Genomic DNA, 24,541 nt, shown 5'->3' with positions numbered 1-24,541 from the left:
ATACGTCAACAACAACAACAACTACTACTACTACTACTACTATTAACAGCAATAATAAATGCATATTAAGATAAGAATGGTATTATTAATAGTATTATTGTTCCACCCAAACTAAATACATTATACACATAAGGTCTGTCATTTCAGGAAAATAGATTCCCATTTACATCTTAACGAATAGCACTTAACAAACTATATTATTTTTCTAAATTAACGGAAATACTGAATAATCGTAACTGTGAATAAGATAATTCTTCCCGGAAATATTCACTTATAGATTATTATCAAGAATTGAAATGAATAAAATCACTTGGAAGCAATTACATTATTTTATCATAGTACGCAACTGGCAATGGTAAACTGACAGCAATAGGAAATAATTCTCCTCTAGAAGCTTATCTTCCGGCATCTGGGAAATTCACCTATCTTCCGAGGTATGTATATCGCATTGGGCATTTCAGGACTGTCCAACGAAAGATTAAACATGTGATAAACCTGTCGCCCTGGAATGCCTGGAACCTACTGACTGCTCACCACCGACAGGAGACAAATTTAATACAAGAACTGTTTCTGTTCCTCTTCACCTGTTGTTTACAACAGGAAATAACTTAACAAAGGATTGACTTCTGTACAGTTATTATATAAATAAAATAGATGTCCAATGTCGCAGTGTCCGATGTGAATAACTAGCACAACTGTATTTCATATTTTTTCACATTTCCTGTAATGCATAGTTATTCTAGTTTGTTACTAAAAATTACACACACAAGTTAGGCGAAATTTTATTCCTAAAGTATGTTTTGTGACCTCTCGCATAAAACTGTAATTTTTGGGATCTTGGAAACTGTGAAACCAATTATTCCTTGAATTAAATTGTAGAATGTGAAAACCTATAAGAGTTAACGTATTTTTCCAACCTAATGAAGGTTTTATTTGGTTATTCTGCACTCTATTCTCTTATTAACAATAACCTTTCTGCTTTTTTGTAACTTGAAATGAACTGTGTCAATTTCCCTGGGTGTCCAAGAACCTATTGGACGCCCACAATTCATACTAATATATTTTTTAGTCTAGCAATTTCCCTCTACTTATCTTCTTCTATTGGAAGAAAACTGAAGAAAAAATACTAAGTGAAAGTTATCAGTACTGCTGATATTTTTGTTTAAAGGATTTCAATGTTTTCTCTCCCTTCCTAAAAATATAATGAAAAATAAATTGCAGAGTTACATAAACTCGCCCATTTGTTAGGCAATTAGGATCGACCTGAAGATGTTTTTAGCTTGGCAGACCATTATTATTACAATAAATTGTTTTCATTAATTTTTTTCCCATAAAAGATCGTGATAAATTGGAATAAGAACGACAAAATAATTACGAATAGAGGAAACGGTACATATTGTGTTCAACTCTTTTGTCCTCGTGATAAGCTCGTAAAAAAGGAATACATGACATATTGGTTAAATAATATTTAATCAGTTTTCCGTAAACATCACTTCGCTCACACACAAAGTTATAATTAACAAAACTGCTGTAGACATTTCGAAAACGTTTTCGTCGCAACATGTGCGACATCATCTGAGTAGCTCTTTCCTTAAAATCATAATTACTTTTCTTTCATGCTTCGTTGCACCCTTCCTTCGAAGACACCTTCTTATCTTACGTAGCTAACGCTCTGCGAGTGGTTTTCCTTATGTGCTAACTCTCTTTTCGGCTCATCTTTCCAAACTGAACATACCAACGCACAATAGTGTTTCGCCTGTTGACACCTTAGCAACCACTCTAGTAACCGGTTGTATAAAGCCAACATGGCCGCACGACTTTACCAGCGTATTCTATCAATGTATTCTGAAAAAAAAAAAAAACATATTTATTGAATATTAGAAAATATTTTAATTTTAATTGTGCGTGAATGTGTGTGTGTGTGAGAGACAGAGAGAGAGAGAAAGAGAGAGAGAGAGAGAGAGAGATGCCAATTTCTTACCTGGGCTTCCAGACAGGGTCCTCGTACAATGTCCAGTCGCCTCCACCCGTCGCATGATCCAACTGCTTGGACAGGCTGTACAAAGCCATCCTGAGGTTGGCTGCCCAGATAGTGCACTCCCCAAAGTAGTTCTGCGGGAAAGAGATAGGCGTTTGAACTTTCTGAATGTCATTCAAGACTTCGTTTTATTTGTTTGCATTAAACCTACAATTATGTGATGAAAATTAACCATTTTGTTGTTGAATGGTATCGTGAAATGAATTACTGTTCTGAAGAAATGGAAAAAAATGGAAATAACATCAAACGGGTTCTTTCGCATCGTATTTCATTGCGATCAGGGAACTCGTTTACTTTCGAGGTTGTTCAATAGCACTTGAATTTGTGCCAATTCACTTTACCGTAAAAAAGGAAGAACAACTTGCAGTTCAGGTTCCTCATGCAAGAATTCATTAATTACTGCTCGGGACCAGTAGATCTCAACTAGAATGCCACACGAGCACCCGCCCCCTCCCCCCACGACTTTCCCTACTTAACCAGAAAAAGGCATTTTCGTCCACGTTGTAAGTTAAGGGCTAAGGAAATAGGAAGCATCGCTCAACCATTGTTTTCATAACAAAAGGTCTTCCTTTACTTTACAAGAACTTAAACAATTCAGTTTCATAATTGCTGACCAAATTAACATTTTTGTTCCTTGTTGGGAACGTACGTGGGGAAGAGAATCAGCTCACGCGTTCTCAAGGGCACCCGAGGTAAGTTTTCTTTCTACGGGCGCGCTTGTGTGTGTGTGTGTGAGGGGGGAGTGTCTGTTTGTAGGGAATGTATTGATGATGGCTTGACGTCATATTTACGAGAGTAATCATAAGTTTTGAGTTTGACAGAATTTAATTAATCATTTACAATCAAATAGTAGGGGGCTCCCAATGGCGTAGTAGTAACGTCATCGCATTGTAATCAAGGGGAACCAAGTTCGATATCCAATGGAGGCAGGCACACAGAGTGGTTCGAATCCCACTTTAAACTGTAAGCTTAGTCCCATTTAATTAGTCTATCTTGCATAAGAAACAAAACTAAACATCGATTAAAAAATATTAATAATATATATGGAGGTCTCATGTTCGGTTCACTTAAAAGCCTTGCGATAAGGAAACAATAGAAGTAAGAGAACCATAGAATATGAAACCGAAGAAGAAATAAAAAGATAGTGAAACAGAATGAGAAAAGGAAAGAGGAACAATGAACTGTTACGGTACTTAATTCAGTTCTGAATAGTATAGAAACGTATAGAGTGTTATATTTCATATCTTCAAATAAGGATTGGAATTTTCCCCGATAATAGGAATAGTGACAATTTTGCACCAGTTGTGAATTTATTTCAATATCGTCGGAATGGGCACTGCTACTAAATAAACCCTTGACTAAACAGGAGAATATGAATTTCTCTCCATGTTGCAAGTGGGAGCGGTTTTTTAAGGTGATTATTAAGCTAGACACGATATTTAAAAAATGTGGTGAAAAAGTATTTACAGAATCCGATGTATTCCTTATGGAAAATCAACTTCAACTTTGAGTTACGACTAACCAAATAGGAGTTTCGACTCTTCCTACGACTAAGATATAGTTCAACGTATCCTCTTTATGTCCATGCACTTTTATACGTCATTGGATATTTGATATTCCTGAGAGAACGAATAAAATAATGCTCCCGTAAGCGTAATGCATTTTAAATTGCATCTTGGCAGTGCTGCCGAACTTGATGCACATAAATGAGCTACATTTCACCTTAAATAGAGCTAAAGTTGACTTTCAAGGAGCTTGATTGAGGAAGGCAGGATAAAGTGCATCCTAGAGTAATTTTAGTTGTCAAGTGAGTGGGGGGCGCAGCTATTACCTTTAAAGTGATGATAATTGATTCTTAGTTTTCACCGTCTAGATCTGGCGGCATCTTCCATCTCAATAATCCACTGATGGTCGTATGAAATCGAAAAGGATTCGATAACAGTATTGTCATCTTCACTTCAGCCACGGTGCTATATAAAAGTAGCTGGGGAAGTATGAAGGGGTGGGGCAACACATCCAATATAACAATATCACGTCACGTGCAAAATGTATACTCATGGCAAAAGTTGGTCTATGTGGGTCAGAACAGTGATGGCCTCCTAGTTGGATAGCCGGGGGGCGCAGTTCACAGCCAGACGAGTGCAAGAATGAGCGAGATCTGGGTCCAAAAGAGCTAAGTTGACTACAGTGCTCCCAAGCTACCTCAGAGAGGAGGACCTCGGAGAAATTGTCACCCTTCCCCTAGAAATCGCCCTCAAAATTCCTTCTGAATTTCATGAAACTGCCAATTAGAATCGAAGAGAGCACTAGATTGCCAAGTGTTCATTTTAGGTATTTTTTACATACGTCTACGTACTTGTTTGACAGAAAATGTTTTCTTTATTAATTGTTTTAGTTTTATTTTAAGTGCATTTTTATGCAGTTAGGCTAATTGGGACTGGAAATATAGTTTAAAGTTGCATCGGAAACACTATGTGCCTCCACCGGATATCGAACCTGGTACCCCTTGATGGCGACGACGTTACTACTATGCCATTGCGAGAGGTTTGTTCATTGATTTGGTGTTTTAAGTCCACTTTATGCACAGTAAGGCTAATAGTGACTGGACCTACAGTTTAAAGTGGGATCCGAACCACTATGTGCCTCCACCGGGTATCGAACCCGGGACCCCGTGACTACAAGTCAACGATGCTACCACTGCGGCATCGGGGAGGCCCCAATCGCGAGAAGACATTGTTATTATTATTAATATTATTAATTTATAATGTGCTAATGATAGTTGTTTTATGACCAGAAAAGACATCAATAAAATGTAAAGTAAATATGAGAAGCCTAATGTCAAACATTGAATATTTTTCATATTTGGAATATTGTGGCAAAGTTTGTTTATTCTGCTAGTTGGTATTCTAGAATAATTTTTAAAACAGGGGAAAAGTGAGTTAACTAGTCGACTTTCGATCTCGTCACCGAAGTTCCCGAGTGCAAGTCAGGCTTCAATAGTTTCATCTAAAGATTCTGAGCGTTGGAATTAACAAAAGTACAAGAAATGGTACGTAAAATAAATCAATATAAAGAAAGACACAAAGCTGTAGACAAAATGGATTTATTACAGGATGTAACCTCTAGCGTAATACCGAAAATGCAACTGCATTCTAGTTTACCTTCCGAGCGATAGGCACGTTGAAGTAAAATTCGAATTGTGCACTGTAAAGCACTGCAACGGGCTATATATGCTATGTTTTTTCGACAGTGTCAATAATAAGCTTCCATTAAAAGAAGACAGCGTTATTTTCCCCTTTCTTAAAACATTATCATAATCTAAGAGTCAATAATACCACCCAATGAATTTGGCTTGGCCATTTTTGAAGTTGGATTTTTTAGAACCGTGTGAGCCTTCCTGAATCTGTTTAGGATACGCAAGATGTAATTGAAGCATGTGTTCCATTCTTGATAAAAGGCTTAAATTAAACGCCATGCTAGACTGCAATATTAAAAAGATGCAAAAATGGGAACAAAAAATAGATAACTATAAAAGGGAGAAATGAACAAAACAAAAATACATAAGAAAAGAAGAAAACGGATTAAAGATAATCTATGTAATATTTTAGTAAATATGAAAGAAGTACGACGTTGTCAAAAGGGGCAAGTGAACCTGCTTGACCCTTCCATTCGGAACCCACGGATGTCCAGCTTTACTTTTATCAAACTCTATTCACCCTACGCTTCTAGTTTGAAATGAAACTTGGAAAGAACTTGGTGTTCGGGCTCAAAATAAACAAAGCTCAACCAACGAAAGAGAAATTATGTTCGACCAACCGAAAAGACAAACAACGAGAAATGTCAACTCACTTGAATCGTTTCGATGTCGCACAGGCGAAGGCCTAAATTGCCTAGGGATTTGCCTGCAACGTGCTTCTTTCCTATATCGATGGCTCCCATGGAGACGCCTGCCCAGCAGGAGGCGAAGTTGAGAATAACGGACGCTGGAACCTCAGCGAAAAAACGTTTTCCGTCACCTGGAAGAAAATAAACAAGCTAAATCCTTTTGTAATAGTATGTGTCTAGGGAATTCAACTTTTATCCCATGGTGGGCTTCAGAGAAGAAGATGCCATGACGCTCACATTCCCTATAATTATATAGAACACATTTCTTCTCCTCAAAATTAAGTTGTATGTAATATATTTACTATTTTTTTCCTGCACTTAATAAGTATTAAAATTCCATATTAAGGAAGACAATTACATACTTTAAGTTGGAGACAAATGCTTCCAAAAGTAAATGGAATTAAAGCAAATGTTGAAATATTAAAAAAAAAAAATTATGGTCAAAAAATAACTTTTACATTACACATGTAATACCATCAAATTGTCACACTTGATATCACTGCAGATATTTTCTTAAGTTTATCTTCATACCACACTTTCCGTAACAAAAATCTCATTCATTTCTGTCTCTAAGTAAGGCACTACCCACGAGTGCTTTTCTGAGCTCTTAATCACAATCTTTGATTTGATAATACAAGACCAGAATTTGTGTTAAATTAACTTCTGCAACTTTCTTTTTTTTTCATTCATGGCTAGCCATTGTGACAAATATATAATAATGACAAAAATGTACGAAAATAAGTACCACATTATATAAACAGGATGCATGCCAGTTTGAGATGTATGGATACACAGACTATGCAGTCAAATGGCACATAACACACTTTAGATGCTTAGAAACATACTTTCTATAAATAATGTGCAGATTTCATATTTTTAATGCAATTTGCATGTGACTAAAAATGATAACTTATCTGTAGCAAGTATGAACATTTCTACGTCCGTATCTTTTGAAGCAACTAAAATATATTATTCATTTTAAGAGATAAATTCAGCAATACTCCACATTGAACTCTGTATGTGAACATGAAATGTTGACTATAGGATATGAATATGTACTCCCAAAGTAAGTCAGACATATGTTTCTTTTCAAACTCTACACTGCTTTAAAATTCACTAAATTCAGATTTGGAATAAAGAAGTGTGAAAGATACAACACTTCTGTAATACTTCACACTGAAGTTTTCTATAATATGCAACACAAATAGCAAAATACTTACATACGAAAATAATCATGAAATAAATTCAAACAAGTTTCATGTTGTTTTTTTTATGTGAGGGGAAAGTCAGTGTATAGGTTACCAACATTTATGGAATACCGGATAATGTTAATAGTAGTTCTGAAAAGTGTATGTACAATCTAGCATGAAGCAAAGATCTTGCAAATAAACACCAAATAAACAGATGGTTGGGTGTTGACTGTCCTAATTCATTGAATGCTGGAAGAATCTGGATGAAGGTACAATTGAACATCTTACAATTGAACATCTAAAAAAATTAAGGGCAAAGAGCTGTTCAGAGAGAAGAAATTAAAATCTTCAAAGAGCAGCTAAAAGGGTTAATCAGAAGGTTTATGTTATGTCCAAAAGAGAGAACTTAACCAAGAAACAAAAGGACATTCAGAAAGGTTTGGATGAATAGAAGATTTGCACTCCTGATGCAACATAGAAAGATCAACTAGGAATGCATCAGATATAAATTCCTAGTATTTTTTTATTTTGGCTATTCTTATGTAGTCTAATTTTCATCCACTTCTCGAGTAATACTTCTTTTACAGTGATTAATTGTATAAGAGAAAATATTGACACACACAAAGTGACAAATTTTAGCGATAAATGCAGGTAGTGTTGCCCACGAGACGAGACTTTGGCCTGTCTCGTCTCGTGGGAATGCTGTGAAATGCAAATATTCGTTTGTTAAAGGGACACATGATCAATCTCGTCTCGTCTCGAATTTTTAAAAGCCTGTCCCGTCTCGTCCCGTGGGCAACACTAAATGCAGGCTCGATCAGGATTCAAATCTGGGTCTCTGACATACCTCGCCATTGTTCTACCATCCGAGCTACTGAGCCAGCTCTGGCTAGCGGAAAATCATGCGAAACCAGGGCTGTCTCGGTATGCCTGAGACCCAGGTTCGAGTCCTGGCTGAGTCTTAATTATAAAGCAACCTATAAATACACTTTATAAAGTAAATAGTAAACCGCTATTATAACTTATATATAAATAAAATACCTGAAAAAGGGCTACCACGATATGGTAAAAATGTTATTGCTTTTTGAGCACGTATATTTGTCAATTTCTCATTCTACCTCAAATTTAGCTGTTTCGTAGAAGCAATATTTAATATCAAGTAACATTTGTTAGAGTTACAATCATCTCTATGTTCTTATCCAAGGATTTAATATGAAAATGATGAAACTAGAAGCTTTATCTTGATGTAATTTTTAACTTTTGCACGAAATATATTTATCTTTCGCGGTAGTGTTAGTTGAGCCGTATCACTTGCGGCAGCGTACTATTTGGCCAACACAGAAAATTCCTGAATTAGCTTCTGCGATTTCTTGTACCGAAATAATATTTACTTTGGAAAATTGGCAACGTCACGACATTCGTGATAGCTCGAAGAGTATTTTGCGAATGCTGCTGCTGCGTCAGCCTGAACTGTGATTGCTGAGAGGTCAGATGCAAACGACTGGTTTGCCTGTGATAAAGAATGATGATCGAAAATTGGATAGCAATTGCAAAAGTTTGTTGACATTACGAAAGGGAAATAGTCATTATGGCTGAACGGCTATGGCTAGGGCCAAAATGTAGCGGTCTTGTCTTACAAGAGATTGGGTCCTGTAACTGAGCATCCAAATGTAGCTTCGTTAGAAGTGTATAGATTTATTTTCTTTTTGTGCGAGCCATAGGCTGTACGCACTACATGTTTTTGATTTTTCTACACTATTTTGTTACATTTAGTTTTCTTTTAAGCTGTCTCTTACTTTGTCCTTTAATTACACATTCCTCCCCTCCCTCGGCAGTTCTTCTTCCAGTCTTTCTTCCTTCCTCCTCTCCCCACTTCTCTTTTCCTGCACTCTCACCAAAAAACGCATACATTTTGCTTTACACACACTTACACTATAAAGATGGCTCGTCTGGAGCATGATCACTCATTTCGTTGCCTTCTCTCATAGCTTTCCCTCGCCGTTCTCTTACTTCTCCCAGGTATTTCCCCACTTGCTGCCCTGCTTCCTTTATCTTTATTCTGTCGTCTACCACTTCTATCACCTCCCTACCTGTTAAGTTTTTTATCCATTTGTCCCTTAGGTCACGTGTAGAAGTGCAGTTCAGTAGGATATGCTTGTCCTTCTCCTCCCCTCGCACAAAGGACATATCGTTTCCACTGCTTCGTTTCTCTTTCTTAGTTGTTTCCATCCCCCTAATCTGAACCATGCCAGCGAGCCTCTTTTATTTTTTTATATATTTCGCTGTCCCCCATTCTCTTACTCTTAGCTGTTCCCTGATTGAGGTCTTTGTTCGGCAGTCTGCTATTTTTTCTTGTCTGTCTATGTCGAGTAACCTGTCTCTGATTTGATTTCCTCCCTCTTCCCATATCCCACCCATTCCGCTATTATATAAGATATTTTTCACTTCCAGGCCCCAGCTGTAAACGTTTTCCTCCCTTGTCTGTATTTCCAAACATTGAAACATTGTCCCCTCAGCGTAGTTTGGCCCTCTTTTGATAATTGCATCCAATATTTAACAACCCTCATCCGTGCTTGTACCGCGTCTCTGTTCAGGCCCAATTCCTTGAGAATCCCGCATTGGCCGAGCCTCTGCTTACGCCCATTACTCTCTTATAAAATTCTGTTTGAATGTCAATTATTGTGTTGTCCCCCCCTAACCCCAACAGTTCTTTTCCATAGTTTAATGTACCTAATACTATTGATGAATAGAGGTTTTGAATGACCGGGAAAGGCATTTGAGGTGCCTTATTTATTGTCCTTATGACTTGTTCTATTGCAAATTTTGTTTTAGTTTTTCTTGCCCTTACGTAATGTGTTCAACTCCCTGTCACGGAGAGTGTTTCCCCCAGGTATGTAAAGTTTTTAACCCGCTCGATTAAATCCCCCCGTATGTCCATGTCTCCTGTCTGCTAAATATGTAGCCATTTTTGAAAGCAATGATTTTTTTTTTTTGAATGTTTACCTTCATTTTATATTTAATGCACCCCTCATATATGCTATCTATGCCCCTTTGAAGACCCTCTATTGTCTCGGACAAGATGACTATGTCGTCTGCATACATAAGGACTGGTATACTTTGCACTCCTATACATGGGATAGAATGCTGGTCCATTTTAATTTCATGCGCTACCCAATCTATGAACAGTGAAAATAGCACTGGTGATAGGATGCATCCTTGTTTGAGTCTCTTGTTGCTGCAGTGCCGAGACTTGGTTTCCTTCGCATCTTACTCCGAAATCTACCTCGCATATATTGCTTGCAGTGCTCTGATCATGAGCGCGGACATTCCCTTCTCATACAATTTTCCCCACAAAATATCCCTATGAACTTTGTCGAATCCTTTTTCAAAATCAATGAAACATGCGTATAATTTCCCCCACTTTCGTTAGAAGTGACTACTTGAAGTGTTGCTAGCGAGCCAGGAAAGAAATTCACACTCGTATCCCTGGCATTTTCAGATAGAAACAACCTTTACGTGGGAGGCTGGACTATGTAACTAGTGATACACAAGTGAAGAGCTCTTTCAATTTGCTACGAAGAAATTCTCTTGGAGCAAGATCCTACAGATAGATACAACATAACTCTTCTTGAGAATCCTAAGTCACTTTCCGACGGAACTAGTTTTTCAAACTAACAAGTCTGAAGGTCCAAGAATTGTGATATTTGCGAGCCAAAAATTGACTGAAATGCTGGAAAAGAGTAAAACAGTATTCATAGATGGAAGATTTCCAAGCTACTCCAAACAGTTTCATCGGATGTATTCAATCCATATTGACTTAGAAAGCAATCGTGAAAATACGAACGTTGTTCCTGTTGATTATACTCTTTCTTACGAGACAATAAATGAGCTTCACTATTCAGATTCCTCCTACAGGTGAGAAACTATCATCATTTTACGACTACTTTGTCGACCAATGACTCCAAAAACACATAGATACAGTAAGCAGATACAGAACTGCTACAGGAAAAGACATCTCAGGTGGAAGGACGACATTTTAGTGTGAACAAGAAAATGAAGAAAAAACGCCCAAATACAAATTTTGACAGAAGATGCAGAGCACGCCATTTTTTTGGCGGGGAGGGAATAAACGAAAATACTGCCGTCGAAGAGGAAGAAAATCTCTGTGCAGATGGATGAACGAATCGACCTACACTTGACTTGGTAAATTTCTACGATGCCTTAAAATACAAAGTGTTGGAATAAACGTGTGTTACGTGGAACACAAAACCCATTACCTGACAAAGGAGTATCGAATCTCCTACCGCTTTTATTCTTAGTTTGGTTTTTAAGTCCACTTCATGCACAGAAAAGTTAATTGGGACTGCACTTACAGTTTTAAGTGGGAAACGAACCACGTCTTCACCGAGTATCAAACCAAGGACCCCTTGATTACAAGGACACGACTTGACCACTACACCACCAGGGAGGACCCCATATCTCCTAATAAGTGCATGTGCTATTTTATTTTCTATAGTTATAAATTATTGCTTTTATTGACATGGGAAATATTCCTATTTCAAACACCCCGACACCATGCTGATGCTAATCCTAAGCCTTCATAAGGTGTGAGAGAAGTAGTGAAATGTGACGAAGTCAATTTTCCAGAGTAAGTAGTGAGGTGGAACATCAGGGAAACTCGCATTGCCTAAATCAAGAATTTCTGGTGGTCCAACCGAGGGGTAGAAAAAAATAAAACTAATTCAGGCGCCAGCTTTCTTTTCTCAGGAGCCAGCAATTTTCTCTTCTTTGGCAAATACGGTCTAAGAAAGTCATGACTCCAACTGAGATGAAGATAAATATTTTGAAATATGAGCTTAAAAAAATTGGGTTCTTAATTAGTACAACTTTAGATTTAAATTAACCAATCCTTGCACCAGAGTGGCATTCTTAAAGAAGACTAAACTGGTAACAGCATCAATAGTTATGCAATACATTGTAATATATGGCCGACTCCACGATATCGCTGAAGATTTCAAAAATCGGCTAGCAACAGTAAAAAATATAATGGCATGTTTATTATTCTGATTTAATGACACATGTAATATAGAAAACAAACAAACATAGAAAACACATATTGTACCTGTTATTTTTTTAAAAAAAGGTAATGAAAATTTCCATAAGTGAACGATAATATTCTTAAAAATATATAATAATTTTCAACTTTGAATTTGAAAATTCACATGGGTATCAACATGTCTAACAAATTTACAATTCATGATAGGTTAATACAAGGAGATGCATTATCTTTTTTGCTATTCAACTTTGCCTTAGAATATGCTGTTAGGAAAGTTAAAGAAACTAATGAATGAGTAAAATTAAACGGTCTGGCTCAGTTGTTAGCATATGCAGATGATGAAGACTTACTACGGGATGATATAAATACAATTAATAATAATGCTCTAATATTTTTAAAGGCAGCTAAGGACATTGGTTTGGAAGTTAGCAAAGATAGTACTAAATATATGCTTACAGGCCGAAACCAAGTGTTAGGTAATATTCAAAATCTAATTATTGATAACAACGCGTTTGAACCAGTTTCCAAATTCAAGTACTTAGGAGTAATGAAAATAATATTAAAGAGGAAATAAAGAGCAGGCTTAATTCAGGTAATGCTTCTCTTTTCATAAATGTTTATCTTCTCTTATAATATCTAAGAAACAAAATGATAAAATATACAAATCAGTAATTTTGTCTGTAGTATTATATGGATGCGAAACTTGGTCCATTACATTGAAAGAGAAACATAAATTAAGATTGTTTTTAAAATAAAATTCTTAGAAAAATATTTGGGCCTAAAAGGGATGAGGGGACAGGTGAGTGGAGAAAATTACATAATTTAAAACTACATATAATATGTATTCATGTCCAGATATTATTAGAATAATTAAATCAAGAAGACTTAGGTGAGCAGATCATGTGGCACGAATGGGAGAGGAAGGAGGAGTTTACAGGATTCTTTCTTTGGAAGCCTGATGGTAAGAGACCAGTAGGAAGGTCAAGGCGAAGATGGAGAGATAACGTTGAGATGGACTTAAAGGAAATGGGTAAGGATGAAAAAGAGTGGCTAGATCTTGCTCAGGATAGGGACAGACGGAAGGCTTATGATGCTGCAGCCATACACCTTCGGGTTTAAGAAGGCTAGATACTTAATTAGGTAGTTCGTTGAATTTAAAAATTCAGGCGCCAGTTGAAAATTTTCAGGCGTCATGGCGACCGGGAGCCCTGTATTTTTCCACCCCTGGTCCAAACCACTGCATTGTGTCCTGCCCTTACAGAAAATAGAACCCAGGGCTCCTTGATTGGATTGCGAGGTAACATTACGTTACTATGGAGATTGCATCTTATTAAAAAGATCAATTAGAAATGTTGTTTAAATTGTAGTGTTACATTCTATGATTTTTGCAATGGTTCTGGAGACTTCTACCGTTTGAGATACTATGCTTTAATATTAGATCCTCGATTTTATTCCGGATCATTAAAGTGACCATGATTGTATCCAACTGATAGTATCTGCTGATGTTCACATATGTAAACTTGTTAATTAGGCAAATGAGAAAGTTCCATCGTGTACTCAGCATATTATGTGAATTATTTTAACCATTAATGTCCAGGAAATAATCGAGCGGTGCTAGTTGCGCTGATAAATGAATAATGGATGAATAGTGGAATAAAAATGGATTTTCCTATGTTGCGGAATTTCCAAATCCCGCTTGCCTTGAAAATCGCGATACGTAGAAAAGCACGCAAAGAGTCCCGCGAGTTTAGCATGGCGATGACGTTGTCACTACGTCAACGAGGAGGCCCCAAGCTTCAAATCGTGGGTAGGTCTCAGACACTCCAGAAGAAGTATATAAGGTAAGAACTTTTTTATATATTTTATTATCACGTATAGACCTACATAAATATTTGACAATATCACACCACTTCAAAATTCCGAAAAATGAAACATTATGATAATTCAGATAGTCTCAGATCCTGAACCCACTTTACACCACTGCAGTAAATATGGCGAACGTATAGGGCACCCGCATGATTTTTTCTCAAGGCGGCAGAGCAAGATTTCATAGAAACTTTTATAATAATAATAATTAGTAGTAGTAGTAGTAGTTCAAATATCATAAGATTCAAATTGAATTGAAAATACTTTGGCCTTGTAAATTAGTTCATACTTGAATCTACTATTTAAATAGAAACTGGCATCATTTTGCTTATTTTCAAAAAACATCTATCGCTTTGTTCATGAACTGTTCTAGGTGTTTTTGAACTTTTTCATAGTGCACAGATATCAAACTGACAGAATTTAATCTACTACCCTTCACCCTCTGATCCATGTTTTTACATGCCGAAGGTGTGAATAAATCAAGGGCTGATCCCGACTTCGTGAAATGATTTCCCGACTCATCGTAATCCCGTACAGCCTAGAAATTCCAAAGGATCTTATTTAAAAGAGGTTAATTCTTGATATTTTCTGTACTATAAGTGTCTGAAATTTCTTAAAATTAACAATTTTTATTCCAGAATGGAAAAGCAATAATTTGAAGGAGAAATAGTATGCAAAATTGCTGTTTTCATCACATGAAAATTTCCCGACCTGGTGGATTTCCTGGATATATTTTCAGTACCAAAAGTCAGAAATTATAGCCTGAGAAGTTAAGTCCCGATATGCGCAGATCGCTGCGGAGCATTTCCTACTACGTCATCATCAACACCACTCTTCTAGGTACTGGTCTGGCTTTGAGAGTACGAGTGGTGCCAACTCAGCAAAATTAAGCTAAAACAAATATGACAACTTATTTTTACTGTGTAGATTGTCAGTGCCGGCTCATATCAGTTTATCAGTTGTTCATTTGAATTAATCCGGTCTTTGAAAATGCATGCGGTGCGCGGATCGTAAACTGTAGTATTACGCATGCGCGTTAACGTTTATAACGAAGACAAATTACTGGGCGAATGACTTCATTTTCTGAATGCGACATCTAGCAGTGGCCTGTTTTTTTTTAACTGAGTGGGGTGGGGGTTATTTTGTTTATCGTACGACAATCACTACGACAAGGCAATCTGATAACACGCTTGCCTGTGTTCTATTTTAAAGCACTGAAATGTTCTTGCTCTTTACTATTGGCTGCATATTTTTGAAATGCAAAAATAAAATCATGCCGGGTCCAACGAAATCCACAATCTGCTCTGGAAAGCATCTTAGAGGACAGGCCAGAGAAATTGTTTACAATATTTCAACATATTTGCGAAATCTGAAGGAGTTACATAAACTTAAGTATAATGTTGTCGAGTCCACAAGCGCCGCCATGGGAGTATCTAAATGGATGGTTTCTCAAGTTTTAAAAGAATTGGATTGGGTTGATTTGTTGATTTAAGTTCACTTTATGCACAGTAAGGCTAATCGATACTGGACCTACAGTTTAAAGTGGGATCCGAACCACTATGTGCCTCCACCGGGAATCGAACCCGGGATTCCTTGATTACAAGGCGACGACGCTAACACTGCGCCATCGGAGAGTTCAAGTTTTAAAAGAAGGAAAAGAGTCGTTGGCGAAAGGTGAGCTGAAGTTCTGTACTCCGACAGGTAGAAAACAGCCCAGGAAAAAGCGAATACAAATTTCGTTTGAAATCCTCAGACCATTCGCGCTCCCTCCATGTTGCAACACTGCGAAATAACGTCGCTCCGAAAAGTGGAGTGGGGAAATGTGGTGTGAGCTGCGCAACAGCTATTTGCAGCGTCTTGTTTTTAAACTTGTCAAGTTATAGCAGTTAGTTGCTGTAACTGACAGCTTGCAAATCGCAGAAAACAATAGTCTGTGTAATAAAATATCGCTACAATTTCATCATTCAAATTGCATGATTTTTTCCCAGATATGCAAGTGCCACCTGTCCCCCACCCTGTAGGTACCCTTCCAAACTTTTAACCTACCGTTACAAAATTTTCGACAAATCACTTGACGCATGAAGCAGAAACCGCAATGTTACAGTATATTTCCTTACCAGGGCCGTGTCCAACAATGCGTTCTCTCTTGAAAACCCCTTCCACCACCATCGGCCCTGACTGATTCCCCCTGAGTCCCATCGCCGCCCATTCGTCAGCAAACGCTCGAACCTCGTCCTGTAATGGAAGAGATATCCAAGTAAAAACATTGTAGCATTTCGAGCTGCATTACTATTTCGTTGCTGTTCGACTAAAAACTAGTATAGTTATTTTATGCCATGTCACCAGTGAATATTGGGTATGTTTAAGCTCATGCAAATATAATGATGGAAAATAAACCTAATGGTGAATATGTAAAAATTATGTATCATGACCCATAATTTAGACCCAGGCTCAGACATAGCTGTGCACTAGCTTTAGGGAGTCAAATAGTTTCCTATCATAACATGATCTCTGCAGTTTAAGTTCTATTTTAGTCAGTGGCGGAGAGTTTGATGTTTTTCCGTGTAAAAATAGTATGAACACACCAAGAATATCTGTGAATATGGCTGTGACCTTGACCTTCGAAAAATTATCACGGCATCAAAGACTTCTATTTCAGGGAAGTAAGAGGTAACATCCAGATAAAGAAAACTATTTTACTGGAATGTGAAAAGTCTTAACTTCATTAAACCATTTTTATCTGTTTCACTTGAAGAAACGTTTTTCATGCTTCGGTTTGCAAAAGCCTTCTTTTGTTAACAACGTTGATCTAGAAATTATAGTTATATTATTAATTAGATTCAGAATCAATGTCACATACTTTCTGTTGAGTTAGAAGAGGTCCAAAGAAAAAATAATTTGTTGGTTTCAAGTCATAGTTAACTTTTTTATTGATTTCCTTCAGTTTCTCTTTTCCACTTTCTTCACACTTTCCTTCCGTCCCATAATTGTTCCATGTCCCAATCGCAGTAACTCAGTGATACAAAATTGGTACTAGTGAATCAAACATTGAACTAATTTTTTACAAATACACATTCATAGTACCACCATACGTTCACATAATGAAATCTGTTTTCTGGACGAAGATGGCTGAAAAATAATTGTTTGATAAGAGTAAACTTTTGTTATAATAAGATAACTATGATTCGAATGGCGACGACAAGGTTAAAACATTGAATTGCAAAACAGTTTATATGTATCCATATTCTCCCTCGGACGTGGAGCCATTAACAGAGTATTTTTTTGTAATATCATAAATTGAAATTATTAGGTTAGTGAAATTGCAAATTGGAACTTTTTTGTGATTTCTACTGCTATTAAAGACAAAATCTTATACTTTTATCACATGAATAATAATAATAATAATAAAAATAATAATAGCGATAATAGGAACGTATGTCTAAATATATTTCAAAGAGCTCTCAACTTTGACCACGAATGATATCTAATTGGGATAATAAAGAAACATTTCCACATCTTGGAATGTCTACCCATTACTCTTGTGCTCACCTGAAAGACTATCATGTGGCTAATGTTCTCGATATCTTTCGGAAGGTTTGGATCTGGGATAGGAATGATGTACCAGTCGGCGTACCCAGCACTCGTGGTCCACGAGGCATACTTCAGCACTCTCAGCAAATCCTTCGACAGCACCTCGCTCTTCGACGACAGGTGAAACCAAAAGTTCCCTCCTGTAAAATCATCAGAATCTAATAAAACTTTCCCTTCGATTTTCATTCCAATAAACTTTTCTAATGTATGAATTTCTTTAACTTTGAAAGTGTTTTCTGCTAAAATGTTGTAATGTTTTGCTTGCGACAAAAATACTTTTTTATTATTATTATTATACACTGACCAGATTTTGTTTTAGTATTCAATTTAAGTGCAGGACTATACGGACTAAATTTTTATTGCAAATAAACTAGAGAATTAATTATAATTAATGGGATACATCAGTATATTCAGTATATGTGGCTATTTTGTATATTTTTGCATTATGAGGGGAGAGAAACCCTTATTTCAACTCCTTATATAGGAAGAATTAAGAAAAGATACTTAAAGTCACAACTCTCTTCTTCTACATCACTCACTCACCACCTCTAGTGTGAATGTTTCTTTGTTCACAATATTGAAAAACAAAAATATATTTTCATTATTTATAAATTTCTAAGGTGAAAAATCTTTCAGTCATTTCGGAAACCCACTTATGTTGATTGCGTAAAAAAATGTGACAATTTCCACACACTTTCCATTTTGTAATAATGTTCCACTTACCAGTTGAGGGATCACTGTAAGATAGTGTTCCTATCAATTTCTCCTTGTCCAACTTTGGCAACAATGATTTGGAGGTTGGTGTCACTTTTTCTGTTATCAGTGTTGCCGCTACAGCACCTAAGTGCATCGCTGCAAAGTAAACCAATATAATATTAATTTAGAACTTATCATATGCAGGTAGGATTAGAGCAGGTTCTGGCACTGGCGTACACAGAGGGGTGCTGAAGGGGCTACAGCCCCCCCGATTTTTTTAGAAAATAAATAAATCAAATGAAGGTAGTAATAAAGTCGAAAAAACATAAAATGACCCCCGATAACCATTTTTGTGTTTGAAAAACTTTTAAAACAAAGTTTTAAAATGGTAATTGGAGCTCATATCTCATGTAAATAAAATACCAACAACGGGGTATCACCAAAATTGATTTACGCCGATACATTCTATGATCCAAGCAAATACTTAATCTCACTCTGTTCAGTAATTGTTAGATTCATGGCACTGGACCCGCATTCACATTCAGCTGTAGATATTGTTACAATTTCAATTTGAATTCACATAATCCTTGAGTGAAGTGGAAATGTGTTTTGGATTTTCTTTGTGGATGTGAAAATATTTAACTAGCAACTCACACATGCTTTAGCTTACATTAAAGTTCACCTGACGTGTCTCCATAAAACACACGTTCTTAATCATCGAAATTCCATGTGTGTGCATTTAATAGGACTATATGCGAAAAAGTCTTCAAACAAACCAGCTATTTATATTGTGCACCAAAGATTGAAAAAATTGCTTTCGAACGTATGGTTTTCCTCTAACTCCTGAACTACCGTCCTCCTACATGGTGAATCAATCGTTTTCAATGTTTCAAGAGTAGCCACGTCAATTTCTTGCTTTGCTCTAAGAACTGATGCAATACAACTACAGTACTTACAGTACTTGTAGAGAGTCTTAAAATATAGCCAATTCTATCATAAATAACAACTTTGTCAAATTATCCTCCCACGGGATCGATCGGGGACCATCTCGGCTTATTTTTGTAAGACATAACAAAACACTACAGATATCAACAAGCTCTCGCTTTCTGTGCCATTTTTGGCTAATTGGCGAAAATGAGAATGAGTGATGATATGATTAAATTGATGAATGAACACTCACATACATACATGTCCAGGCCGGGATTCGAAACCGAGACTCCTGGAGTCGTAGTCGAACAGGATTAAACGACGAAGCGACCCAATCAATATATGTCAGACACACAGCCCAGTTTTAGTAGTAAATACATTAATATTTCAAATTCTTGACTACTGTCATGAATGTGTGTGTTAGTGTGTGTGTGTTTTGTTTTATGCTCGTGAGTATAGATTAGACTTTAATCCCCGTATGATTTTTTTTAATATTTTGTAATTTTTCTTTGTAAAAATGTATTTTTCTATCTTTGTTTTCAATATTTAACTTTTTATGTGTGTATTATGTATTAATGTTTTCTAATTTTTATAGTTAAAAATTCGTTGTAAACATGGTTAAGTGGTAGAAAAGGCTACAAAACCTTAACTTCGCCATGATAAACAAGACGCAATAGATACCTAAATAAATAAAAGTACTTGTGAAACACCAGAAGTCTGAAAAAATACCGAATACATGACAGCAGCCCTCCTATTGCCCCTCAAACCGCACTCTACATTAAAAATGTTCACTACTTTCAAATGACAACATTCTGATTTTTAAGTTCCATCACATTCCAAATGAGCCCAACACGAGGTCTAGAGCTTCATATGTTTGAGATTTATCTGGTTTTAAAATAACCATAAATTCTAAAAATGAATAAATAAAATGTATTTGTGTATAAAACAGGAAATCTGTGCTCTTCTAAAATTGAACTTTCCATGCCCCAACATTATATATATACAGGGTGACTGGTAATTAGATGTATTACCTGAAAGGGGTTAAAGTAGAGCCAATTTGTAATAAATTTGACCATATGATACCCCGTCCAAAAATTAGTAGTTTTCGAGATAATCGAATTTCTATTGTTTTTTTTTTAAAAAATGACAATTTTCCACATAAAAATGCGAATTGAAGAAAAACAGCTCATTGTATGGAACTTATTTCAGCGTTTTCTGATAGCTAACAAATAAGTGGTTTGTTGAAAAAAAAAAAGTTTTTCCCAAATAACAATCACATGTAAGTAACGGGTGGGTCTAAACTTACAGGTGATGATAAAAAATGCACTCTTAGTTTACTTGGCAACGTATTAATAACAAAAATGGTAAGACACGAAGCGTACAAATTACTTAAATTACTTCCTTGTGTCATCTGCTATCCAACAAGGTACAAATGTTGCTAACATTCACATTTGTGTACAAGAAATAATACTTCATTCATCTTCATGTGAATGGAATCAATGAACAATATAATTAAAGAACATTACACGCCTTGCTCAAAGTGGGCACCTCCGTTACGAATGCAGGCACGCAGGTTTTTACGGACATTTGGTCTCTTAACTCGTGATGTGATGGTGTCCTTGATGTGTTGACCCGCTGTTAAGATCCTCTCCCTGAGTTCTTCTTGCGAGTTTACCGGTGTCTTGTCATGTGGCTCCAAATATAAAAGTCGCAAGGCGCAAATTGGGGGATCGAGCCGGCCAGGGAATCGGGCCGCCTTGGCCAATCCATTTCTTTGGGTAATTTTCATCCAGCCACTGTCGCACGCCCAGGCAGAAGAATTGATGGGCGTCATCAACAATCATTTGATCGAGCCACCCGTTACTTACATGTGATTGTTATTTGGGGAAAACTTTTTTTTTCAACGAACCACTTATTTGTTAGCTATCAGAAAACGCTGAAATAAGTTCCATACAATGAGCTGTTATTTCTCAATTCGCATTTTTATGTGGAAAATTGTCATTAAAAAAAAAACAATAGAAATTCGATTATCTCGAAAACTACTAATTTTCGGACGGGCTATCATATGGTCAAATTTATTGCAAATTGTCTCTACTTTAACCCCTTTCAGGGAATACATCTAATTACCAGTCACCCTGTGTATATATAGGACAATTTTTGAGTTGAGTTGAGTTGGTGTTTTAAGTCCACTTTATGCACAGTAAGGCTAATCGGGACTGGACCTACAGTTTAAAATGGGATCCGAACCACTTGTGCCTCCACCGGGTATTGAACCCGGGACCCCTTGATTACAAGGCGACGACGCTACCACTGCGCCATCTGGGAGGCCCAGGACAATTTTTGTACCTCGTAGACGAAAAATGTACCTGCGCCATTGTTTATGCCCCGAGGAGCAACCACGATTTTTTGTTTGGGGGGGGCAAGTACCAGGATAAACGTACCAATAATAATAATAATAATTTTAATAATAATAATGTTATTATAATATTATTATTGTTATTAATTTGCTTTATTTTTACTTCGCTATTGTGCCACTTTTGGCTAATTTGCGAAGATTGGGATGAGTTGAAATTGATGAATGGACACTCACAAACATCCATGCCGAAGCCGGGATTCGAACCCAGGACCTAGATTATTATTATTATTATTATTATTATTATTATTATTATTATTAGTAGTAGTAGTAGTAGTAGTAGTAGTAGTAGTAGTAGTAGTAGTAGTAGCAGCAGCAGCAGCAGCAATAGTAGTAGTAGCAGTGGTATCAACGACGTTATTACCCTCGTTAATTATGCAAAAAGGGGGTAGAAGTTGGTGCTATAGCATTTGTGTTCGAACAAACGATTTGAATTATTTTTCAACACGTTCAATTTCACATTGATAATGCAACACAAGCACAGTATCTATTTTTGAATGACAGAAATAGCGTGATAAATGCATTCCAAATATAATTATATTTTTACATTAACATGTATAACTTTCGTGCACGATATATGTTTCAAACATATGCAAGATGGAGCGACGTGGACACTAAATTGTGTGCGTATTCAAACTTTCTTTAATACATATTACATACAATATATATTATGTAAATACATTACACAACCAATTCATCCATCTCACAGTAAACTAACAGGAAAAATTACATAAATTGTCTCTGAAATGTGCACGATCCCTTTCCTCAAAACAATTGTTCATGCATTTAAGACAGAAAGCAATTAACGCAAGTCTAAATTCTCTGTCTGGGAATTCACAATGCATTACAGAGAACAATGATAAATTGCGAGCGACGCGAGCAAGAAAATTTTTGGATCCAATATTTTTCTAGGCTGAAATCAATATTGATATAATAGGACACAAATAATTTATTGGGACGCCAATGCATTCTCTTTTACAACTTTTGTGGAACTTTCGGATCCCACTTTAAACTGTAGATCAAGTCCCGATTAGCTTTTATGTGCGTAAAGTGGACTTAAAACCACAAATCAATCAATCAATTTTACAACATATTTTCATTTAGATGGTTCGGCACCCAGGGCCGACTCCCGACGCCCCCTAACAACAGTTCTGAACTGGATAAGACGAAGAGGAGAAGGCATTGCGAGCAAAGCGAGTAAGAAAATTTTACGGATAGTGTTTCTATTTGCATAAAATTTGAAGTTGTGGGCGGTAATTGCTCGCTGCAGGTACACTTGGCCGTCACTGTTTGCCCCCCTTGCTCTCCCTAAAACTTATTTTGGTCCAAGGTTGAGGGGGCAATGCCCCCCCCTGCCCCCTCGCCTGTGGTTGCGCCACGAAAAGAAAATCCTGCGTACGCCAGTGGGTTCTGACAACTGTATCGGTAGGCAAGATGGTCATCATTCTCTATTTGTCATTCTATTTATTTATTCCTTTTTTGTTTAATTACAAATAAAACTAGGGCCAGATTAAATGACGCGTTGCTGAACACTAATAACACCACCTCTAACATTTTTCACATTTCAGAAAACCTAATAGTGAATTATAGTAAAATGTGGATATTTGAGATATTTTAGGTCATTATTTCATTTTTGTACTTTTAATTTAATTTAGATTTTTTAGATTTTATTATGACTATTATAATTTGTTAGATAAATTTAATATTCCGTGCCTCTTGGACAGAAGAAATGCTTAAGATTACAATTTTATTTGCAAATTAATTAATGGAAAGGTATGGTGCTTCAACATAACACTAACCAATTTACTGCAACTGCTTGCATTTATGAAATATAAGTTCAGAAGTTGTTGTTTTTTTCAGACCTTGTACAGTGGGATCCATGAGTATTACCGTGCAAATTGTCCATCACCATGTTCGTTCACTTTACTTGACCCAATAAGAGCTTCAAGAATTAAAAGAAAACTCAAAACAAGCTGTTGACAACTTCTGCACCAGCATACATAAAAATCCATCACTTAAAAACACATAGGATGTAAGAGAAAAATTAATGAAAATGGTCATGGACAATTTGCACGGTAATACTTATGGATCCCACTGTACCGTATTTCCTTTTGCTATCGTGGCACCAATCAATAAGAAAGATGCTTGTAGCTGTGGTGATCAGATGGTGTATCAGCAATAATGAACAAGTGATTATGACTAGAAACACACACAAATCATATTTGTGGCATATTAATAAAATCACAATTTTTGTACAAAACTGTGCATCTTATGATCTAAAAATGCCATAATAATTCCATGTAACTTTTGTGAAAAAACTTACTGCGACGGACTAAATACAATCAGATTAAATTTATTAGATTGAACCCAACAACTACGACTCAATAACTGAGTCTCAACGATCCTGAAACGTTGAATATGTCATTGGTTTGAATTATTTATTTTGATACATTTTGCCTAGTAACGCTGGTGACGCGTGCAGATCGCTGGAGATTAAAATTTTATACCTTCGGATTTCAAATAATTTACAACTAACAATAACCCCCTTTCATAGCAACAGCATTAACCCAAATTACACATGTGAAATTCCCCCTTTCTGAAATAGAAGAATTAATCATTTAAACATTTTCATAAACATCAAATACAAATGGAAGAAAATGTTTTAGCACGTAAATATGAACACCAGAAACAGTAAACTTGTTTATTGTTTTCAATTTAACACATATTACCTGCGTATGTATGCATCGACAATTTGTCCTTATTAAGTTAAGAGACATAAAATAAAGACTGTCGATATTTAAACGAAAATTTACCCATCAAAGTCATTTAACATGCACCATTAATACCATATAAGGAATTACAAAAGTCCTAATTACCTT

General features: G+C 36.3%; 1 protein-coding gene across 1 annotated transcript in view; it reads right to left on the bottom strand.

Annotated features, from left to right (window-relative positions):
- LOC145993915 (uncharacterized) overlaps positions 1-24,541 on the bottom strand; it is a 132,954-nt gene that overhangs the window by 44,577 nt on the left and 63,836 nt on the right. The window contains exons 4-8 of the mRNA XM_083129832.1: positions 18,350-18,478; positions 17,585-17,766; positions 16,153-16,270; positions 5,888-6,054; positions 1,982-2,112 (exon numbers count right to left, since the gene is read on the bottom strand). Coding sequence (XP_082985958.1) covers positions 1,982-2,112; positions 5,888-6,054; positions 16,153-16,270; positions 17,585-17,766; positions 18,350-18,478 — 727 coding nt within the window. The remainder of the gene's footprint in view (positions 1-1,981; positions 2,113-5,887; positions 6,055-16,152; positions 16,271-17,584; positions 17,767-18,349; positions 18,479-24,541) is intronic.

The sequence above is a fragment of the Lepisma saccharinum genome, chromosome 10, assembly GCF_977018435.1.
Source record: "Lepisma saccharinum chromosome 10, izLepSacc3.1, whole genome shotgun sequence".
In the NCBI taxonomy this organism is placed as follows: Eukaryota; Metazoa; Arthropoda; class Insecta; order Zygentoma; family Lepismatidae; genus Lepisma; species Lepisma saccharinum.
This window is presented reverse-complemented; position numbering and strand designations above follow the sequence as displayed.